Source organism: Notechis scutatus, chromosome 7 (genome assembly GCF_049901735.1).
Source record: "Notechis scutatus isolate UNSWTSFEM ecotype Mainland chromosome 7, rNotScu1.2, whole genome shotgun sequence".
Taxonomy (NCBI): domain Eukaryota; kingdom Metazoa; phylum Chordata; class Lepidosauria; order Squamata; family Elapidae; genus Notechis; species Notechis scutatus.
In genome coordinates, this window is record NC_142015.1 from 21,866,487 (window position 1) to 21,890,727 (window position 24,241).

The window sequence follows — 24,241 nt, forward strand, 5'->3', positions numbered from 1 at the left end:
TTTTCAATTCCCTATGCCGCGGATGTCAAGGTTCATCTTCCCAGTTTCCAACACAGGGGAAAATGATTTATGAGTGAAATCATTCGTATTTGAATGATGCCTCTCTGTAGCTGTGTGTTTTAAATCCAGGCGATACTTGGGTTTCTAAACTTCAGTAACTTCTCTTTACAGGTAGACCTCAACCTACAACCAACCATTCCTTTAGTAACCGCTCGAAATTATGGCAACACTGAAAAAAGGGAGGCATGTTCATTTTTCACCCTTGTGACCATTGCAGCATTTATTCTAGCAGTGTTCCAGTATTTGAGGGGGTGCCACAAAGAAGAGGGGGTTCAACCTGTTTTCCAAAGCACCAGAAGGCAGGACAAGAAGCACTGGGTGGAAACCAATCAAGGAGAGAAACAACTCAGAACTCAGGAGAAATTTCTCGTGAGAACAATCAATCAGTGAAATGACTTGCCCCAGTGGTGGGAGTTCAGGAGAACCGGTTGTTAACTGTCTGAGCAGTTTGGTGCACTGGTTGTTGGAAGAAATCATTAGGGCAGAAAACTGACTTGCCCCCAGAGGTTGCTTCTTCTTTTTTGGTCTCCCAGAGGTTTGAGGAAAGCCTTTGCAGGCCCAAAAAAATAGGCCTGTTTCATCACTTCCTGTATTTCCGGAAATACCAGATGTGATGAAACTGGCTGATTTTTTGGCCTGCAAAGCCTGCAGAAGCTTTCCTCAAGCCTCTGGGAGTTCTCAAACGGGCCAAAAATCAGCTTGGAGGTGCAGTACAGGTAAGGAGATGGGGGTGGGGATCGTGCGCGCATGCGCAGGGGGCGTGGGGGGGTGCGCATTTCCTTCTGGGTGGTGGCACACAAGCACACAAATGCAAGCACGCACACAATTATTGTAACAGGAGCCCAAAAAGGTTAGCCACCACTGGCATAGGCTCTCCTGCTTGAGTAGGGTTTGGATTAGAAGATTTCCAAGATCCCTTCCAACCAGTGGTGGGATTCAAAAAGAAATTGCTACCAGTTCTGTGGGCGTGGCTTGGTGGGCGTGGCAAGGGGAAGGATGCTATAAAATCCCCATTCCCTCCCCACTCCACTAACCTGCTTTCCAGCTCCGTTCTCCTGTGCAGGGAAACCAAAGAAGACCCAGTTGATCAGCTGGGACTCAGGAGGCAGAGAATAGATGGGGGCGGGGCCAGTCAGAGGTGGGATTTACTGGTTCTCCAAACTACTCAAAATTTCCGCTACCAGTTCTCCAGAACTGGTCAGAACCTGCTGAATGCCACCTCTGCTTCTAACTCTGTTATTATGTTAGTCTCCTTTTGGAGAATGGCTTTCTTTCAACTTGAAAATGTTGATTTTTCCTGTGATGACACATACCTTTTATGAACATGAAGCTATCTCCATTTTAAGGTCTAACCCTGATGACCCCTCCTTTCTCCAGCCCCATTGAAGCCCCAGTTTTTGTCTCCCATAAATTTTCCAACTTGGTAAACAGACCCGTGTGTCGTCTCTATCTCAGAGATGCCTTTGACATTAATTGCTCTATGAGATGTGTGCACAAGTAGCAACATCTTATTAAAACTGAAATATATTTGGCTGCCCGCTTATTGCTTCTTGATAAAGATGAACTATCCCAACTACACAGAAAGGCCAGCACAGAAATTGAATAGCTAACTCTAAGCATCTCTCCATCACCACGGTTCACAAAGCGAAGCTCAGATTTTCCTAAAATGCTTTCACTTCGTTAAATTGGATGGCACAATCTGCTCCTGAGTCTGGAGCAGGAGCAATGATAGATTCTTGAGAGTTTCTTTTCTCAGCCTCTTCCGTGGATTTCTTTCCCTGGTTTGGCCTCTCTTTGCTCTTGGGAAATCATCTCTTTCCTTGTGTTTATTTATTTGCTTTTTATACAGCTGCAAAAAGGGACGCGGTGGCTCGGTGGCTAAGACGCTGAGCTTGTCGATCAGAAAGGTCGGCAGTTTGGTGGTTCGAATCCCTAGCGCCACATAACGGAGTGAGCTCCGGTTACTTGTCCCAGCTTCTGCCAACCTAGCAGTTCGAAAGCATGTAAAAATGCAAGTAGAAAAGTAGGGACCCCTTTGATGGGAAAGATAACAGCGTTCCATGTGCCTTTGGCATTTAATCATGCCAGCCACAGGACCACAGAGATGTCTTCAGACAGCGCTGGCTCTTCAGCTTTGTAACGGAGATGAGCAGAGCGGAGAGGCAGAAATGACTAGCACGTATGTGCAAGGGGAACCTTACCTTTACCTTTCTACAGCTGCAATTACTTTATAACTAACTAAAGGTGGTGAACATACCTAATGCTCCTTTCTCCTCCTATTTGACCCACAACAACAATCCTTTGAGGTGGGTTGGGCTGGGAGTAGGGGGACTGGCCCAAGATCATTCAGCTAGCTTTCATGTCTAAGACTAGAACTCACAGCCTCTTGGTTTATTAGTCCAAAGTCACCCAGTTGGGTTCCATGCCTAAGGTGGAACCAGAACTCACCATCTCTTGGTTTTTAGCCAGCACCTTAACCATGACACCAAAATAGCCAGCCGGGAAAAATGAATGAAAATATTGAGAATTGTTTTCTAGAAGACCATCCATTCGTATTTTAAAACAGGAATCTAACAAACGTCCAGGCCAAGGGATATGCTTGAGTTTTGAGGGGCTTGCTGGCAAAACACAACCCATTTGTGCTTCGTTCCTAGCATCCACACTTGCAAAGCCCTTGGATTAAAGCCTGAACAAACAGATGGAGCTGGATCATATCCTCCTGGTAGAGACGAACAAAACTCCCTTGAATAAAACATGCACCTTCCAGCAAGCCTCTCATTAGAAAAAAGTAAAAAATTTCCCCACAGTCCACCAAATGAACCTCATAGGTAGACCTCAATTGCAACCCTGGTGGTTGCAACGTTTGTGGATTTTGCTTGCTCTCCATTTATTTTCCAGGATCCTGAAATCTGCACACCTCTTTCCCCAAATCCATTCTGGTTCATCCGTAGTTAAACCAACGATCATCTTTTCAATCAAATTTGTGATTGTGAGAGGGATTGTGAAGTCCGAATGGATAATCATTTAAATATGAGGCAGCAGTGTGCTGTAGCTGCCACAAAAGCCAACACAGTCCTAGGCTGCGTAAACAGAGGGATGGAATCAAGATCATGTGAAGTGTTAATACCACTTTTATAATGCCTAAGTAAGGCCACACTTGGAATTCTGCATCCAGTTTTGGTCGTCACGATGTAAAAGAGATGTTGAGACTCTTGAAAGAGTGCAGAGAAGAGCAACAAAGAGGATTAGGGGATTGGAGGCTAAAACATATAAAGAACGGTTGCAGGAATTGGGTATGTCTACTCTGATGAAAAGAAGGACTGGGGCGACATGATAACAGTGTTCCAATATCTCAGGAGCTGCCCCAAAGAAGCGGGAGTCAAGCTACTCTCCAAAGCACATGAGGGCAGGACAAGAAGCAATGGGTGGAAACTAATCAAAGAGAGAAGCAACTTAGAACCAAGGAAAAATTTCCTGACAGTTAGAACAATTAATCAGTGGAACAACTTGCCTCCTGAAGTTGTGAATTCTCCATCACTGAAGGTTTTTAAGAAGAGATTGGATAACCATTTGTCTGAAATGGTATAGGGTTTCCTGCCTAAGCAGGGGGTTGGACTAGAAGACCTCCAAGGTCCCATCCAACTCTGCTATTCTATTCTATTCTATTCTATTCTATTCTATTCTATTCTATTCTATTCTATTCTATTCTATTCTATTCTATTCTATTCTAAATTTCTTGTGGGAGGTATTAGCCATTTCCCATCCCGCCCTGCTCTATGGCTGCTTGCTATCTGGCATTGCCTTTCTGCCAAGACGAAAGAAAAATGCTTTTATTCCTCAAAAAAAGCCAGTTGAATTGTACCTAGATATTGTGCTGGAAGGTGTTTTATCAGTGTAGAATGCTGGCTGTGTGCTGATAGGACACAGAAGGCCAGGTGGGTGTATGAAAAGAAACAGATAGAAAAATGCTACAAGGGAAGAAAAAAAAAGGACCCTTTGACAGGTTTTGCTTTTGTTTTTTTCCCCCCCTAGCTATCAAAGCGTCTTTGGCTTCAGGGTCCTGACATCTGATTAATTATATCAAGTTCACTCATTCAACAGGGTGCATCGCTGACAGTTCTAGCTTTTTATCCTCAAAATAGGTTACTGATGAGGTAAGCCCTCGAAGGATGGAGATGCACTGCCTACAAAATGAGATTGCCTAGTTCTGAAGAACAAGAAGGCAACAGAGGCAGGGCTGGGCTTACAAAAATTTTAGCAATGGGTTCTCCGCCTGGTTGCTGGGTGGGCGTGGCCATGGTGGGCGTGGCCTTGTTGGCCTCCTGCACCACGGCGGGGGGGGGGGTGTTTCACCCTTCCCTGGCTCCAGAGGCTTTCCTCAACATCCGGGAGGCCCGTTTTTCGCCCTCCCCAAGCCTCAATATGGGCCCTGTACTTACCTGGGATCCAAAATGGGCGGCTTGGGGATTCCTGGGAGGGGTGAGGCGGGTGGGCAGGGCTAGCCAAGGGTGGGATTTTCCAGTTTGCTGAATCAGCCATAAAGCAGCCATAAGATCCTCGCCTGAACCAGGGAATGGATGCTTCTTAATCTTATTCTTACCATCATCATTTCCTACTAAGCTCTGGGACACCTTTGCTGGTCAAGCAATACTACAAGGAGCTGAATTCAGATTCACTGAAGAACCGAGTTACTGACTTAGCAACTCTAGTGATCCACTTAACAACTGTGGCAAGGCAAGTCATAAAATGGGGCAAAACTCACTTAACAACTGTCTCATTTAGCTATAGTGATTTAGGGCTCTATTGGGGTCATTAGACGAGGACCACCTCTATGGATATTCATTGTTTTAAAATTTTAACATTTTTTTTGTGGGGGGGTGTTGTGTTTTTATGATTGTAAGCTGCCTAAAAGTCTTTTCTAGATGAGATAGGTGGCATGTAAGATAGATGGATGGATGGATGGATGGATGGATGGATGGATGGATGGATGGATGGATGGATGGATGACAGACGGATGGACAGACGGATGGACAGATGGATGATAGATAGATGGATAGATAGATAGATAGATAGATAGATAGATAGATAGATAGATAGATAGATAGATAGATAGATAGATAGATAGATAGATAGAGATAGGCAGGCAGGCAGGCAGGCAGATAGATCACCCATAGAATGGAAGCACCCAGAATCTGAATCAAACTTCCCCATGAGATGAGGCTAGGTGGACTATATCCCATTGTGAGTGGTAAAATCTTAAAGTTTTAAGGCACCAAATCCATTTTTTTTATCAGTAGTGGAATATAGTTTAAGACTTGTGAACTTCAACTTCCAGAATTATATTAGGCGTTACTTGCTTGCAGACGTTTCATTATCCAAATAGATAACGTCCTCAGTGTCAGTGGGTGTGGGGTTTGCTGCCTGTTTATATCTAGTAGCTTGCCAGTTTCATTTTTTTTTACACTTAGGAAACCACATATCCACTGACTCATAATGGGCTATTTGTTTGAGCACAGCATGATTTATGAAAACACAGTCCCTGGGTTTTCTAAACACAACAATTTGAATTTTGTAAATGATGGGTTGCATCACTCATTTAGAAAAAAAAAAGATCTTGGTGCATGACTAACTTTCAGTTTGCATACAGGAAGTGAGAAATGTGTTAAAATGCATATGGAACAAACCTCTAAGCCTGGTTTGCAGCCAACAGACAATCCCAGTTACCAAGAATCAGTAGGTCACCATCTGGAGATTCCTGCAGCTGTATCAAAGTCACTTCAACAACTGTGCCATGACTAAACAGACCTGATATCGCTTTCAAACTTTTAATATGTCGTGTTATCATGCTGCTCCCATTCCTCCTGCACAAGCCAGCTTTGTCAATCCTGAAATCACAGCTCAGACAAGCTTTGTAAATTTCTCAAAAGTCCTGGGAGTTTGCTATTTCGCCCATTTAAATTCTTGATTCTGATGGTGAGGGCACCAAGAGGAAAGTTCCTCCAACTGGGTCTACACTTTTTCTGTCACGAAGCGGACATTGATCTCTAGCAGTCTAGAGACAGAAGCTGCCCATAAGGCATGGGAGAAGCTGGCTACTCCAATCCAGGACATGGTTTCTCAGATCTGGAAGGGAGTTTGAAATCGTGCTCAAACATCAACTTCCTGCTCTTCGTATTGAGAGACCGAATATTTGCTCTCGATGTGCTTATTATTTCTGATCAATGTTTCTAACACAACTTTCCCCAGGATCACACGAGGAGTATTGTTGTAGTGAAGTGATTCCACAAGACAAGGTGGAGAAGAAAGCTGGGGGGAGGAAGCGGGGTGAGGAGGGGGAAACAATGGGAAAATAGGACAGAACAGAATAACAGAGTTGGAAGGGACCTTGGAGGTCTTCTAGTCCAACCCCCCTGCACAGGCAGGAAGCTCTATTGCCATTTCAGACAAATTGTTGTCCAATCTCTTCTTAAAAACCTCCAGTATTGGGGCATCCACAACTTCCAAAAGGAAGCCATTTCACTGATTAATTGTTCTTCCCTGTCAAGGAGTTTCTCCTTCCATCCTTCTGAGGTGGATAAAATGAGGACCCAGATTGTTGGGGGAAATAGGCTGACTCTGTAAACCGCTTAGAGAGGGTTGTAAAAACACCATGAAGTGGGATATAAGTCTAAGTGCTATTGCTATTGCTAATTCCAGGTTGCTTCTTCTCCTTTGATTCGTTTCCATCCATTGCTTTGCTTCTTCTCCTGCCTTCACGTGCTTTGGAGAATACAGATACAGTCTAAAGATTATCAATCTAGTCCAACCCCCACCACCACCCAAGCAGGTTCTCTTCTTGAAAGCCTCCAGTGATGAAGCTCCCACAGCTTCTGATGGGAACTTCTGTTCCATGGGTTGATTGTTCTCATTGTCCGAAAATTTCTCCTTATTTCTAGGTTGAATCTCTCCTTGGTCAGTTTCCATTCATTATTCCTTGTCTGGCCTTTGGATGCCTTGGAAAGTAGCTTGACCCCTACCTCTCTATGGCAGCCCCTCAAATATTGGAAGACTGCTATCCTGCCTCCCCTGGTCCTTCTCTTCACCAGACTAGCCAGGCCCAGTTCCTGCAACTGTTCGTTGTACGTTTGAGCCTCCAGTCCCCTAATCATCCTGGTTGCTCTTCTCTGCACCCTTTCTAGAGTCTCAACATCTTTTTTTATAGTGTGGTTACCAAAACTGGATGCAATCCAGACCAGTCCACCATCTTCCAGCTGCCAAGGTAGAGAAATGCTGATCTAGAGCCAGGCTTCTTGGCCACGATGCAAGCAAAGAGGCAGGATTAAAAAAAAATCAGATGGGACATACACAGAGACACACATCCATTATTATTCCTTGTATGGTTTTCAAGTGTTTTGGGAAATAGCTTGAACAACCCCTCCCTCTTCTCTGTGGCAGCCCCTCAGATATTGGAACAAGAATAGCTTGACTCCCTCTCCTTTGTGGCAACCCACCAAGAACAGCCAAGCCATGAATCTACCATAGGTTTCCTCCTAAGCCAACTACCGATTTTTGTTAGCCACACAACCCTTTGCATAAAGCTGGTGGGTGGTGAAAACTCTGTCTCGAAAAGCTTTTGCAAGTTTCTTATTTATGACAAAGCAGATATGAAAGCGTGAAGCATTCCCACCCTTCCTTTCCCTCCTGTCAAATATTATAATCATCTCCTTTCCTGTTGTACAATCAAAGGCTGCCCTATATTCACTGGAGCTCCTGCCATACGCTACATGCATAGCAACAAGTGAGAGAAACAAAAGACCAAAGTAAACAGCCAGAGGAGGAGACAGAAATGGCTGGCAAGTGGACATTGGGAGAACGTTTCAAGGCAGTTGTGTATGTGTGTGTGTGTGTGTGTCTGTGTGTCTGTTTGTGTGTCGGTGTCTGTGTGGAAACTAACCCCTTTCTTCTGCTTTGCTACTCACCCCGTTTCTGCTCCAGCGGCTTTCTTGAACACCTCATCTAAAACGTTCTTTTTATATCTCTCTTGGAAAAAAAAAAAATACTACTACCCAGATGCACGTACAAATCAAAGGAAATTTGCTCTGGCAATTTTCCGAGTAGAAATATCTCTCTCTTTCTCTCTCTCTCTCTGCTTGTATTCAGCTACCACTGAGGTTACAAACAGAGCCAACCCTGATTTTTTACTTGATAAGAAATATTTCATTTAGAATTTTTTATTTTTATTTAGCTGTGCAGCCGTGATTTTGCTTTCAATGAAGGATCTTGGCCTCCCTTTGTCATTGTTTGCTACTACAGTTCATTTCTCTTGTAGGTGTAGATTTGCGGCAGATTTTACATGGGATGCATCTAATTCAAATTAGCCTTGACAAACTTAAACTCTTAGGTCTTGCAAAAAAGATTGTGGGCATCTAATTTTCCTCTTGTTTGCTTTTAACATAGATCAGCTGTAGTTGTAGAATTGCAGATCAGTAAATATCTGTTTAATTACACACTCCTATTAGCGTGTTAATACAATCCAGTTGATTTATTTGCAAATCTTACCAAAAAAATTGGAAATGTTTGTAGTTGTTTATATTCCCCATTGTTCCCAATACAAGAAATTCCTTTATAAATCTTCCTACCATTTAGGAATCTGTCAAAGGAAAACTGTCCAGGAATATTTTTTTTGCATGATGCCAGTTTCCCAGTATAATACTTTTAATCAGTTAATTCATGATAAAATTGCAACTAGTATTGTTTGTACAAGCCTTCAGTAAAATATCTCTTCTTCAGATAGATTGCTAAATGATTTGGGTTATTGTGTTTATTTGAAACAAGCTAGGTTTTATTTGGTGTTAGCATTTGTTGCTGCTGAGATCCAAAGGGAGTGGAATGTCAAAATCCATTCAAAACGGAAAGCAGAGATAGCCAATGTACTAGCTGGCTTTTCATTCCACCATGGTTATCGGCAACTTCAAGATGGCCACCAAGCCAGAACTTGCTATATCAATTGCACTGTTCCTTCTGCATAGACTAACCTTGGCTGATCTCCAAAGGTTGATCAATGTCAAATCTGATTAATCTTTAGAGTAATCCTTGGAAGGAAGGCTATCAGGAACTACCCCTAGCTGGTCTAGGAGAGAGAACCATCCCAGAAGATACTAATGGGAAGAGTGGTGAGATTAAAAAAAAATAATTACTATCGGTTCTGTGGGCATTGCTTGGTGGGCGTAGCGTGGCTTGGTGGCTGTGGCTTGGTGGCTGTGGCAGGGTAAGGATACTGAAAATCCCATTCCCTCCCCACTCCACTAACCTGCTTTCCAGCTCCATTCTCCTGTGCAAGGCAACAAAAGAAGACCCAGCTGATCAGCTGGGACTTGGGAGGCAGAGAATAGATGGGGGCAGGGCCAATCACAGGTGGGATTGGCCGGTCCTACTCAAAATTTCCACTACTGGTTCTCCAGAACTGGTCAGAACCTGCTGAATACCACCTCTGAATGGAAAGCCATACTGCAGCCAAGAAAACTACATGACTGTATCCATAAAGACCTCCCCTCCATTTGAGCTCAGCTCTTCTTGACAGTATAAAACAAAATGCTGGTGACTTATTGAATATTAAAATTCCATGTTCTCCTTTTCAGCAATGCAATCTGCTCACCGTTTTTTGTTGCTTGATGGAATTGTACGTAAGCAAGCGACTGAAAATGAAATCTTCATGCCAATTCTTTCTTTATATTTGTATATTTGAAGGTACCAGGACTCCACCATGAGCTCACAAAAGCTTCTTTTTCACATGCGAGCATAAAAGACTTTAGAATAAAAGCATTAAGTATATAGCAGAATAAATTCAACATCCCCCTGACATCTACCATATGCATGAACATGACATATTAATTATATTAGTCACCTAAATATTTAAAGTGGCTTGTTCAGCCCACAGTCTATTTCTGCAAGTTGTCAATTCATGCAAGTTTCCTGAAGTGCAGGAAAGTTTCTTCCTACTTCCCCAATTCCCCTGGTTGGAAAACAAACTCAGAAGCTGAAGTCAGTTTTATAGGAGTCCAGGTTCCCTATAAGGAAGCAATTGGGCCAACAGTAGCTTTTCTATGCTTATAGGCAAGACTTGAACAGAAGAGTTGGCTGCCCATTTTTTCAGCAGTAGAAATTGCCAGGCGGGGGTGGTGTTCAGGTCTCAGAGTCGGCTAGCTGTCAGGATTCCGGCAGTTACCCTCAATTAAATCATGACTCTCAGGCCAAACTTCCAAAACTTCAAAAGGATTTATTGGGAGTTAACACGTCTGGCACTGCCTGGGTGTAGCCGACTGAGACACATAATTTATTGTCACCCTTGACTCTGGTTTTCCCCCACCCCTCTGGGTGTATCATAATTCATATTCTCCAATGAGGCACATCTATAGCCAAGAGTCATCAATCATGTTCTCCAGTTAGACATTTGCACGGCAGAAACTTCAGTCACTTAGTTACTATCTTTGAAAAACCATTTATGGAATGCACTTTCGATTCCCAAGCTGCCGCGGTGCTCTTTCAAAACCACTTTCTGTTGGCAACTCTAAAAAGACCACAGAAATATTTTATGAGTTGACAGGTGGGATTCAGCCAGCATGGACCAGTTCGGGCAAACTGGTAGTTTCAGCGATTAGTTGGTCCCATCCACCTGTCCCTGCCCTAGTCTGTCCTATATTTCTTTGTTTTTCAGCCGCATCTCAACTGTTTTACTCACCGATGTTGCAGCAGAAGGTAAATTTTAGCTGAAAATGGGTGGTTTTCAAATGCTGTGCACGCAGGCAAAGCACGCTCAACCAAACCGGGTTGTTTACACCGGTTGAATCCCACCACCGCTGCCCAAGAATGTCTGTGCTACTGACAGGCGAGTGGGCTTCACATCCACTAAATGTTTAGAAAGACGTGGGAAAACCCTTGAAGTCTGTCTTATCCGCGGTACAAACATAGAAGAGAATCTTTGTAGCTCAGGTTGAACTGTGGGGTTCTTGGTGCTCTTTGGGATTGGTGGTTTTCTTGCGGACATTTCATTACCCATCTGGGTAGCATCATCAGTACTAGAAGGGAAAGGGGTTTACTCTGAATACAAGCAAATACCACTCCCTTCTAGCACTGATAATGCAGCCCAGTTGGGTAATGAAATGTCTGCAAGAAAACAACCAAGCTCAGAGGCCACTAAGGGACTCCACATGGTACAAATATGTTCCAGGTATATATGCATGGATTTTGCACCTCATCAGACACAATGATGTTCTGATATGCAGCAATGGATGACAATAATGGTGTCTCTATGGAACATGAGCAGGGATGAATATAATTTTGCCTTATTAACTATCAAACTAGTGTAAGAAAAAAGAACTGATAACCTTGACAGTGGTGGATTTCCAAAACGTGCCCTAGAGGTAGCTAAAGTGGAATTGGCTTTTCATTTAATGGCACATTGCTCCTTTATCCTAAACGAAGACACACAACCTGGGGTGAGTCAGAGCTTCATGTATATCAAATACAGGGTGTCGTCTTAGTTCACATTAAAATTCTGACCCTAACATTAATATAGATACCTTATGTAGCAGTGTTACTATTTAAACGGTGACTATAGCATCCAGCAAGGCCTTGTTTTCAATTTATAGCACATCTACCTTTAAAGAGCATATAGCAAATGATAGGAAAAACCCTGAAGAGCATCTGTCAATGAAAAGAGCTAGCATTGTGCTAGCTGAGTAAATAGTCCAATGTGTTATAAATGTTGTTATATAGGAGGTAATGATGCACTGAGAGAGAGGGAGAGGGAGGGAGAGAGGGAGGGAGGGAGAGAGAGAAAGGGAGGGAGAGAGGGAGAGGGAAGGGGGAGGGAGAGGGAGGGAGGGAGGGAGGGAGAGGGAGGGAGAGGGAGGGGAGGGGGAAAGAGGGAGGGAGAGAAGCAGAGAGGGAGGGAGGAGGAGAGAGAAGGAGGAAGAGAGGGAGAGGTGGTAGGGAGAGAGGGAGGGGGAGAGGGAGAGGGAGGGAGAGAGAGGAAGAGAGGGAGAAGGGGTGGAAGAGAGGGAGGGAGAGGGAGGGGGAGGGAGGGGGAGAGGGGAGGGGGGAAGAGGGAGGGGGGAAGGATCTATAATAAGTTAATTAATCACCATGCTCAGAACATTTGTATCATCTAAAAACAACTCGTAAGCACAGTGAATGGGCTCACTTGTATAATATGTGATGCCAGTCAGAAGTTTTCAAATAAGGCAAATTAACCATTATAAGGGTGCAAGAGTTACCAGTACTCTGTTTTTAAGTGATGGTAGCTCCATCATTATCCAAGCATGTAGGAAAGAAGTGACTTTATTCAATAGCAATAGTAGTAGATTTAGACTTATATACCACTTCGCAGTGCTTCACAGTCCTCCCTAAGGGTCAGCCTATTGCCCCCAATGATCTGGGTCCTCATTTTACCAACCTTGAAAGGATGGAAGGCTGAGTCAACCTTGAGCCAGTCAGGATTGAACTGCTGGCTGTGGGCAGAGTTTGTCTGCAATACAGCATTCTAACTACTGCGCCACCACCAGGGCTTTTCCTAAATCTCACTGACTTCTGGAAATAAACAACCAAGCTCAGAGAGCACCGAGGACAACAAATCTAAACAGTGCTGCACATCAAGGAAGAGGAGGACATTGTATGACTTTCTAAGCTTCATTGACTTCTATGATCATCTTTGGTCCCTGATAAGGGGTGTTGAGAGCTGCAATCCAACATCATCTGAAGATCTAAATGTTGCTCAGACCAGTATGTAAAGATGGAGAGCAGTAATGAGACGTATCCTCTTGTTTTTGCTATCATTGCTAGCATTTGTGGGAGACAAAATGTGATGAGTAGGGTTCAGGATGGCCCCATCTCTTTCCATCTGACCTTATCCCTGTGGATTTGTCAGCCTCTCAATCAAACCTGCTGGATCATCACAGATACACTGGAAGGGGAAAATAGAATAAACCCCAAAGGAGATTCCCACGGGTATCATACTTATTTGTGAGCCCAGGAGAAAAAAAAACTCTCACAAAGAAATCCACCTAGACTTAACAGGGTTCCTGCTAGAGGAACCTGATGATCTACAAGCACAGTTGGAGAACCACAACCATGGGCAATCACCATGGCCCAGACTTTCTAATTTAGTTTATTGAGCTGTGGTACACAGAGATCTATGGTTGTCCATGGTTTCATGAGTTGGTAGAAGCAGGAAATCTGTCCTTCCAGGAAATGTGTTCCTATTCCTTCATGCCACCAATATTCCTACTCTAGGAATGGCACAACATCCAATTGTACTCTACCTCATATCCATTCCGGTGCATTTCTTCAGGATGGAAATAGAAAACAACATTTATCAAAGGATGCCTAGAAGGGGCATCTTTACCAGGGGTGGGATTCTACCGGTTCGGACTGGTTCTATAGAACTGGTTGTTATGATTCTGCGCAGTTTGGAGAAGCGGCAAATCATGCCCCTGGCTGGCCTTGCCCCTCTCCACCCGCCCCTCCCCTCCCCGTCAGTCCTTATCGTGCCTGTGCAACATCGCGCACATGCCCAACATCGCTGACTGCATTCTTCCCCGCCCAGTCACCTAAGGTATTTCTTTTTTTTCCCCTCCCAATGATCAGCTGTTTCTATAATCAGCTGCCCTGGGATTCTCCTCGCTTACTTACTGCTTCGCTCAGGAGGCTTCCCTGAGGCCCAGGAATGCCAAAAATACACACACACCCCTCCACTTTTTGTCTTCCTGGTCCTCAGGGAAGCTTCCTGGGAGCAAAAACGCCCCTCTCCCAGGACGCTTCCCTGAGGACCAGAAGGCCCAAAAAATGGGGGAGGGTGTTTGCTGCAAAAAAGCCATGCCCATCCAATCACATGGCCACACCCACCTAGCCACACCCACCTAGCCATGCCCACAGAACCGGTTGTTACAAAATTTGAATCCCACCCCTGATCTTTACCCAGAACTGCTAAGGGATAGGGAAGAATTTTATTTTCTTAAGGGGAAAGGTGACAAGCAATGGAACCCAAGAGACTTGCCATACCCGGAATAATGGTTGCAAAGCAGTCGGCAGAAAACAGAGTTGAAGATCAGCCTTAGCATCTTCAAAGGGTGGCACAAACCGCTAATTAATCCCAGCGAGGCGGGGGAAGCATTGTAGCAAAGTTGTGGGCTACAATTGTCACGGTGCCAATCAAAAAATGCTGCCACAGTGACAGCTGACAGTGTTTGCTTTTTCAGTTTCCTGAGCTCCCAAGTCCCCAAACCACTAAGAGGAAGCAGAAGTCTTCTTGAAAAGGCATAAGCCAAATTCTCCCAGGACCTGGATTTGACCTATAAAAGGTACCATCACTAGGGTCCTCCTAGGTACTTCAGAGAACTCCTCTGTCTCCCCGGTGCATCATCAAACCTGCTATAATCACCTAAAGTCAAGGTTCTACAGCATCTTTCCAGACGTGTTGGGACCACAACTCCCAGTTATTAGCCATACTGATCGGGAACGCTGGGAGTTGTGGTCTCATCACATCTGGAAATTAGCAGGCTGGAAAAGATACTTATTAAGTCAAGAAAAGCTCACAGATGGGGAGGGATACAGATTTCCATGTGCCTACTCAGTATCAAGGCTCTCTCTGGCTCTAAGGAACAGCCTGAAGAAGGCATGAGAATGCCAGTGGCATGGGAAGGGATGGGGGAGATAGCTTTCTTGGGTGGAGGGGGCTTTTCAGATCACATCAAGTATGGATGTGAGGCAGGAGGAAAGTCCATGGAAGTCTCCATTCCCACTTGACAGAATAAGTGAGGCTGTCAACTCTATCTGTACCTATAAAAGGAGAATATTGGCAGCTCAGGGTTGAAATGAAGGGTCCTTGGTGCTCTCTGAGCTTGGCTGTTTTCTTGCAGGTGTTTCATGACCCAAACCGGGTAACATCATCAGTGCTAGGGTGCTAATAAAACATCTGCAAGAAAACAACCACGCTCAGAGACTACTAAGGAACCCACAGTCCTCCTCCTCCTCTCCCCCTCCTCTTCCTCTCCCCTCCTCCTAGCACTGATGATGTTACCCGGTTTGGGTAAATGAAACATCTGCAAGAAAACAACCATGCTCAGAGAGTACTAAGGAACCCACAGTCCTCCTCCTCCTCTCCCCCTCCTCTTCCTCTCCCCTCCTCCTAGCACTGATGATGTTACCTAGTTTGGGTAATGAAACATCTGCAAGAAAGCAACCAAGCTCAGAGAGCGCCAAGGACATCCCCATCTGTATCTTCTGTTTAAATGGAAAAGCAGCTTTGGTCTGGTTATAGCCTCTGCAAAGCAAACAGTTTTGCTGATTTAATTCTTTCTTCTCCCAGATGTGATTTCCAAGTTTGGGGGAGTTCATATTAGCCCCATTTGGCTGTTCATCACAGTTTAGTCAGAGAGTCATTATAATGTGGAGGTGAAGGTATGTTATTAGGAAGAAGGAGTCTCAATTACAAGGTCAAAAGTTAACCAGGTGACTTCAGACCCATCTTGGAACTCCTTTCCTACCTTCTTCACAGAGCGGTTGTCATGAATGAAAGCAAACAAAACAAAATGAGTGTGTTACATATATGCCATCTTGAAAGCTTGGAGGAAAGACAGAATATAAATCTAATGAATAAATAATATATACTATGACTGACTCTGTGGAAATGGAAAACACAGAATCAGTATTAAGTCCTTCTTGGCTGAACTAGCAACAAGGTATTATGAAGACTATTCCAATTCAGGTGTATTACTTTTAAAATTCAGTTGTCCACAGTAGCTAGTTGGAGACAGCTAGTAAGGTGTAAAGCATTTTTCAAGAAAGATACCACAAACAGGGCCTTTACTAGTGAGGATAAAAAATTAGCACCAGTGTAAATTTTATGACTGAGAAGCACCGACTAGAATCATGCATCGTTCCAATCATAATTGTACGTTGCCCGATGTGTGAAAATAGTTGTTATGGATTGTTTCATAATCTTTTAGAACAAAACCCTGTTTTCTGTGAAACATGAAGTCAACAACCTTGTCTGATCATGCTCTTGGGAGAAATTTGACATCAGGTTCTTGAAGTTCCTCAACATTGCTTGGAGCAGTTCTCCACACTAAGCCCTGAGAAGGAGTGTGTCAGCATTCCAACTAACCAACTCCAAACCAATAAACTCCAAGATGGGCATTTTCTCAAAGTTCCACTTTATTAGAGTTGTCATATTGGCACATCTGGGAAAACCCAAATCTGAGAGTTCCGGGTTTTCCGTCCCCACCCCCCAAAAAATCAAAAATCCCCCCCCCTGCACCCACCAGTCCATCACATGATCCAATCAAATGTCATCCCAACTGGAGACCTTCCTCCAAACACTCCTCTCCAGGTGCAGGGTAACATGTCCTTGACTTTCTGTGAAAAAAAATGTTGTTGAGTCTAAACTTCTGCCTCTCTATGAAATTCCCCCTCCCCAATTCCCAGACACTAAATGAGGCAGCCTCGAAGCTTCCAAGTAAAATATGGTTTCCAAGGCTGACAGAGTGTTTTTGCTGGTGAGACCAGTCTATCAACCCCACCTACCCAAATGTGGGATGGAGCGTATTGCTTCTGCTTTCGCCTTTCAGCCCCAATCCAGGAGCCTTCGCAGGCAGTCACTTTCGTGACAAACTTTTTGTATTAAATTTAAATTTACCGATGAAGAAATAAAGGGTGACTTGTATAGCTATTTCAAGCTATTTAATTCTTATTAGTCTTCTGGGATTTGAACCTGGGCTACTTATATATTAGACAAATGTATTAACCTCTAGCACATAGGCGCTCCTCACTTTGTTGGCTATACTGAGGGGGGGTAGGTGTTTTTCCAGTAAGTCTGGTCTATCAGGGCAACCTGGTCTCCCCAGGTTCGAATCCCAGAAGGGTATGGCTAGCTGATGAGAGCTAAACAGCTTGAAGTAGATCTATTCTAGTCTCCCATTATTTCTTTGTCGGTAAATTTAAATTTAACACAAATAGTTTGTCGCAGAAACGACTGCCTATGAAGACTACTGGATTGGGGCTGAAAGGCAATATATCCCATCCCATATTTGGATAGACCCATATCTGGGTTGCCCTGATAGACTTGTCTCACTAGAAAAACACTTAATCTTCTCCCTGGTACAGTCAACAAAGCAAAGAGAGCCTGTGGCCTAGCAATTAATCCATTAACCTAATATACAAGCAGCCCAGGTTCAAATCCTAGAAAGGTATGGCTAGCTGATGAGAGCTAAACAGCTTGAAATAGCTATACTAGTCTCCTTTTATTTCTTTGTCGGTAAATTTAAATTTAAGCCCTGAGAGGCCATACATTTTTTGCACCGTAGTGCTATTTACTTATTGGTTGGGAAAGTTACTGCATCTTATTAAACCTGTTGGTCCAAGAGACTCTATGAGATTGTTTTTCCTAGAACTTTTCTATATAGGACTCTGTACATCAGGCTTTATAGCAACTCCAGGTTTCTGTGATGTCATGAGGTCAGCTGTGTTTGGGAGTTAAGTCAAATTATTTCTGGCTCAACTGCACTTATGATTAAAATGCAATAAAAATCACTGGGTTTGTTGAAGTAGGGCAGCTCCCTGAAGTTTGACCCTATTCTCCATTTGCTGGTTTCTAAACTTCGGAACTTTCACTAGGAAAGATTTTGCCAGGGAGGCCCACAAAATGTGGCCAAAAATGACAAGATGGCAGCTATGATTGAAGACCCACCATCATTGAGGAGCCTCTGTGGCGCAGTGGTTACAGTGCAGTACTGCACTTCTTGCAGAATGGTACTGAACAGCTGTACCTTCTAGAACACAACCTACCACCTATTCTCGACAATTGTCACTTAATACATTCATTTCCAGGTCTCGTTTGAGGACCCAGATTGTTGGGGGGCAAGAGGCTGACTCTGCAAACCACTTAGAGAAGGCTGTAAAGCACTGTGAAGTGGTATATAAGTCTTAAGTGCTACTGCTATTGTTTGAGTAGTTCTTTGAAGTGGGAAAACTGCTAAATTACTAGACAGATTTTCTGTAGAAAAGCCATCCCACCACAAATAAAGATTATTCTCTCTACTCTAACCATGGTATTCTATGGTTGTAGCATTTGATATGCCAGCTATTAGCATCTTTCTACCTTTCACTGGCATTGCTTTTGTAATTTTGTGGCACTTTTTTTCTGGATTTATCTGTACAGCTGGGAATCTGTTGCTGATTATGGTGGCATAAAAATAAAACCAATCAATCAATTATAAAAATAAAGTAAAAGACATGCCAAATGGGCTGGCACAATCTTTTCTCTCCAAAGGATGCTTTGTTGCTTTTTGTTTGGTCTGTACCTGAAAGCTTTTTATCAATACCTTGTAGAAAGAATAATTAATCCCACTCCTTTACCTCTACAGCAATAATGGTATAGTCTAATAAACATTCTCCTATATGATTTTGCAGAATGTCAGACTGGCATTTAAAAAAGAGGTTTTTTTTTAGCTGAGTATCAACACCCAAGATCTATGGGAAGATATGGGACTGGCATATGACCTTCTTATTTCTATCTCTACTCCATCAGAATTTACTTTGCAAGCTGAGTAAGGACCTTTTTACCTTGCTGTTACTTGTGCCTACGTTAACTCCAATGCTGTGCATCTGTGTAGCAGAACATCATGCTATTATTATGCCAGAAGCAGATACAAAGCTGAAAGGTGATTATTTTTTTCTCGAGATGACTCATGAAACAAAACAAAACAAGCACTGCAAAGGTAGATCTTACATAGGAAGTATTAGGAATCAACTTGGCAAGAGGAAAAATGGTTTCCTGACATCTGTCTGAGTATCACATGGCTGTACAGAAGAGTAGTACGTCAACAACAGAACTCAAATTAGACCCCACTGAATAGACTCTTATTTTGAGGAGCGATGTGGTGGGGTAGAGTTTGCTTTGAGGAAGTATGTCATTTAGGAGAAGGAGTAGCAGAACCTGGGGTGAAATTAAAAAAGGGGATCATCAGCCTGGAATCCCTATGTAGTCACAAGCAAACAAAATCCAATCTCCGTTGAATTCCATTCCTTATCTAACCCCAAGCTGGTGTTAATTGTTAGTTGAGAAGATTCCTGCAGCAATAAATCAGTTTAATTGGACCTTCATTTGTGGGACCTAGTCTTTTCTGCCAAACATGACCATAGATAACATATATCCATAAATAATATCCACTATCCATTAATACTGCTTGAACTCTTCATTGTTCTGGAACCACAAAATGGATGGCTGAAAAATAGGAGTAAAACAATAAACCTAATTTCACCTGCATATTCCGCTTCATATTTGGCCAAAAATATACATTAGAGGACTTTAAACACATTGCATGACACATGGCTTGGTTTGGTATAAACCTTGTTTTTTCAGCCAAGAAGGACCGTAACCAATGGTGGCAAAACCTAGCCAAGGTTTGGTCCTTGTGAGTGTCCCACTTGGTGGGACTTTCTTGGTACAGGGTGTCACATTTGGGGAAGATCTGAAGTTGTTGCACATCACTGCAACACCCTCGGTTTATAAATAAGGAAGTCAGAATTCACCAAAATGTATCAGTTTGAGCACTAGGTAACTCTATGTTCCTTGAAGCCACTTCACTATTGACAGCTAGATTGCTACAGATGTTGTCATCTCATATCCTGAACCAACCATATCATTTTTTTTTCCAAATAGAAGAACTTGACAACAACATGCCTATCTTGACAGGGTTTATCTCGCTAACATACAGTACTGGAGGGATAAAACAAGAAAAGTAGTTGCACGCAAGTAATTTCCAGGGAATTATAAGGATTAATTCTCAGCTGTTCAGATTTTTGCCTTGTTCTCGTGGCTTTGCCGTTTCACACATGCTTCCTTCCCTCTCCTGCTATCAGACACAGATTTTGTCTGGAAAATTTCCTGGCTGTAGCCATCCCTTTCCCTGAATGATTGGTCAAGATTTAACCCCCAATTTCTCCTGGAGAAAGAATCCCCTCTGCCTTCACCAACCTGCAGTGTAACATCCTTTCTGTGATCAGAGGTTCCATTATTACATTAACCTTTCGCGTTTTTAGAATCTGCTTAAGGAAATTGTCAGAGAGAAAAAGACGAGGTTCTTTTGAAAGGATGAGGGGCATTATAAACATCACCCAAAGCATTGAAGAAAGATAATTAATAACAAACGAATGACAAGGGGAGGTAAAGGCCACAAAGAATGCCGTTAAGGTTAACAATACTTTGCGATGGAATTTTCTACCTGAAATGTCAGATTCCCTTCATTCTTTTTTTTTAAATAAAAAAAAATATATTTGCTTTTTATTTCATTCACCTCCACCAACCCTCCAGATGTGACTTAAGAAAAAAAAAAAGGAAAGATCGATGACTGGATATCCTACGGGAATTTCACAACTCAAAGAAGTCTTTTTCTCCAATCTGGCACTTTCCAAGATCCTGAATATGTTGGGACCTGCAGTTTCAGTACAATATGTGAATTTAGAGAACATAGATCTATCACACCTAGGTGGCACCAGGGAGCAGAAGAAGTGACAGGTTCTCTGGGATAATCCGTTCTCCTAAATTGGCCCTAAGTAAGAGTTAGCTCTCTTAATAATGTCACTTTCCTAATAACTCAGTTTCAGATTAGAAGTTTGCATCGACAAGAATGTTCCATTGGTAAGCTTGCATCTATTCCAAAGGTATCAGTAATACAGTGATTCTGACAAACAGCCCTGTAGGGTAGACTACTAATTTAAGATCACCTTCCCTTTACAGAACCCATGGCGGAAACAAGATTTAAACCAGCAGATTTCCAAGTCAGAGCTTGTAAACACATTGATACTACAAATACCAGGTGAATCTTCTCTTCGCTATGGTCAACATGCAAATTAAAAACAGTTGAACTTTAAGCTCCAAGCTGCATAACTACACAGAGGTGATCCATGAAATGATATGTGATCCTGGGCAGAAAACACAGAACTGAAAAAGTGATTCCCAACTATTTCATTTATTCCATATTCTTTTCCAAAATCCTAAAGACAGCAGGTTGCATTTTCTTCACCCAGGGATAACAAACCCCTCCTTCTAAATAATTATAGTTTAAAATTGTGGTGGGCAGGGAAGAGGAAAACACAATTCCCAAATTCTCCTAAACCACAATTTCTCAGATGCTCTTGGATGGCCACAGAATTTCATTTACTTCCAGGACCTAAACCTTGCAGGATTGTGTGTGTGTGTGTGTGTGTGTGTGTGTGTGTGTGTGTGTGTTTTGAGAAAGGATCACTCTGGTTTAGGAAAATAGCTTGCGATCAAGACTTCAAGAGGGGAATAAGTTATAAACAATATTCTGTCCTGCAAGAATTGAGCTGTTTTCATCTTCCCATCTGAAAAATGGGAAGAACCCCTTTACACCAAGCAAAGTTCCTTATTTTTCCCACCATCTCTCCATTCGGACTTAAGTGCTGAGCAAGATTTTTCTCAAATGGTAGACATGATGACTTAGAATATAAAACATATGCCTGTCTCACTCTTGGTTGTTGTTGTTGTTTTGTTTGTTTGTTTTGTTTTCCCTTCCTGCAAATCTTCCTGCCTGTGGGATCTCAACCTACAGAGAAAGTTCCTCTTTTTTTCGTTTTTGCTCTAATCTGCTTTTACATTCCATCCTCTCCTCCTTACACACTAGTGGAAACCATAACACATGCAGATGGCTCCTTTCGTATGGTCCAAACTCCATGTCATCATGCGTTGCTTCGAGAGCCACAAACATTGAGGTCCACTTTGGCCCCGAGAGAAGTCCATATGGCCGTGAGACAACTGAGAACGGGTTTATGCTTCTGTCTCCAAAAATGCAACAAATATTGAGTTTCCTATTGCCAAGGTAAAAGAAAACAGGGCAAAGGACTAGCTCGATGTCTCAAGTTCCAAAGTCCTGGGCAGACCTTCCTTCAAAACCCCCCTCTAGCACAACAACAACAACAAAAAACAAATGCAAATCCTTCCTTCGGTTCAACCTTTTGGCTCATGACCACCGCTCCCCCCCCCACACACACACACACTCCAGCCCTCACCCCGCCACCCACTCATTTTATATTGGGACAGATGTATCCATGTGCATTCAGCTCTGCACACTGCCCGCCTGTCTGTGGAAACTCTTAAAGACGGCCAGTGAGAGACGAGTTAACAATATACCGATTCAGAGCCGATTTTGCAGCTCCCCAGAAAAAGAAGCGGGGGGGGAGGAACCGAGGAAAGGGGAACCGTTTTAAGGGTAAGGGAAAGTCAAGACACCCTAGTCTGGATTTGGAAGACTGCAGCCTCCGAATCCCAGACAGGCTTCAACCCTCCGTCCATCCATGCTGGACCAGTTTGGGAGGTTCTCCTTCTGCTCCTCATCGCTGCATCAAAGCCAAGTGGATAAATATTGGGGAGCAAGAGAAGGAAATAGGAAAGTGGGGGAGGAGGTCTGAACTTAGAGAAGAGGCTAGGAAAAAAAAACAGGGGGGAGAAGGGAAAGAGAGAGCAAGGGCGGGATGGGGAGGGACTTCTCCCACCACCACCACCAAATCCTCTTCTTTGCACACCCACACCTCCAAGTGTGTGACTGGAAAGCATAAATCCAAGAAAGAGCACCTTCTCTTCTGGGGCTTTTACCTAGGAGCAGCTGGGGCTGTCCAAAGCCACCGGGGCGGTGTGGGGGGTGGCGGGTGGCGGGATGGTCCTTCATCTCTCTCTCTCTCACACACACACACACACGCTCCTCAAAAGCAGAACCTCTGCAGAAGAAAGCAGCTGTCTTGAAACCCATGGCCGGGCCGCCAGAACAGGTCTCATCTCTTTGCGGGGGATGCCTTCCCACCCACCACCCACACACACCACCACCCCAATTGAGTTGTCCCCACGCACACATCTGGGCGAGAGCCTCAAGTCTTCACCAGACCCTTCCGCGAGCCCTAACGCGTTTCCTTTCGCATCCCTCCTGGCTGGAATGGGGGGTGGTGGGTTGTTTTTATTTTTTGCCCATCCCCTCGAGAGGTCCAGGGTGGAGGCTCCCCCCGCCCCCCCGCCCCCCGCTCTGCGTGACATACCTGGAAGGAAGAGCAGGGCAGTGGTGGCCGTGAAGACGATCCAGCAGATAGGCTGATACATCTTTGGGGAGTGGGGGGGCAGGGGGGGAGGGTGCCGAGCTGCCGTTGTCTGGAGCTGCCGGGCTGGCTGCTTTCCTCCGCGCTGAATTCTGAGTAGGTTTAAATCCAAGGTTTGCAGAGGGAGGGAGGGAGGGAGTTAGTGAGCTAGAAGGAGCGAAAGAGAGGGATGGGGCACAGGCAATGCCTCCGCTTTTTTCCTCTCCCCCCCCCCTCCCGACTCTCTTTCCCCTCTCCCTCTCTTTCCACCCTGCACAGAACACACGAGCTGGAGGAACCTCGCCAGGCTGGGTGCAAGGGGAGCCGGGTAGACCTCCTACCAGGCATTCATTGGTCCCAGTCTCCTGAGTGACACCCTAGTTGTTGGAAGGGTTTGGACCCCACTGAAAGTTCAACTCAAGGCGGCCAACGGCTCCTTTGATGGCTTCTCCGGCTTCTCTTGTCCCTCTTGCCAAAATCCACCTCCACCCCCAAGCAGAGAAGGGACAGAAGGAGAGGAGAGGGAGACCAGGTCTCTGGCAGGATGGGGAATGAGGAAAGAAGGAAGGGGAGGGAGGGAGGAAGAAGGAAAAAGGAAGGAAGGAAGGAAAAGGAGGAAGGAAGGAAGGAAGGAAGGAAGGAAGGAAGGAAGGAAGGAAGGAGGAGGAAAGAAGGAAGGAAGGAAGGAAGGAAGGAAGGAAGGAAGGAAGGAAGGAGGAGGAAGGAAGGAAGGAAGGAAGGAAGGAAGGAAGGAAGAGGGCTATGCATTGGATGGCTGATTCTGCTCCCCCCCCCCTCTCTCTTTCTCTTTCTCTCTCTCCCTCCCTCCTTCCCTCCCTCCCTCTCCTTCTCCCTCTCTCCTCACATACATATACATTCAAGCAGACAGAGAAGGGGTTGGAGATGCTGGCTCCAGATAGATACCACAGAAGAATGCAACTTGTTGGAAGTGGTAAGGCACTGCCAGGCATCGTTGGCTGCAGACTCTGTGCTGTTCCCTGATGATTGGTCGAGTTTTTCATTGTGCCCCCAACAACACAATTATGATTGTGGTTTTTTACAG

General features: G+C 44.2%; 1 protein-coding gene across 1 annotated transcript in view; it reads right to left on the reverse strand.

The window, feature by feature from the left end:
- The window catches only part of LOC113419307 (opioid-binding protein/cell adhesion molecule homolog), a 775,668-nt gene extending 752,395 nt beyond the window's left edge, over positions 1-23,273 (reverse strand). The window contains exon 1 of the mRNA XM_087970096.1: positions 23,143-23,273. Coding sequence (XP_087826222.1) covers positions 23,143-23,203 — 61 coding nt within the window. The 5' untranslated portion in view covers positions 23,204-23,273. The remainder of the gene's footprint in view (positions 1-23,142) is intronic.
- Between the last annotated feature and the right edge of the window lie 968 nt (positions 23,274-24,241).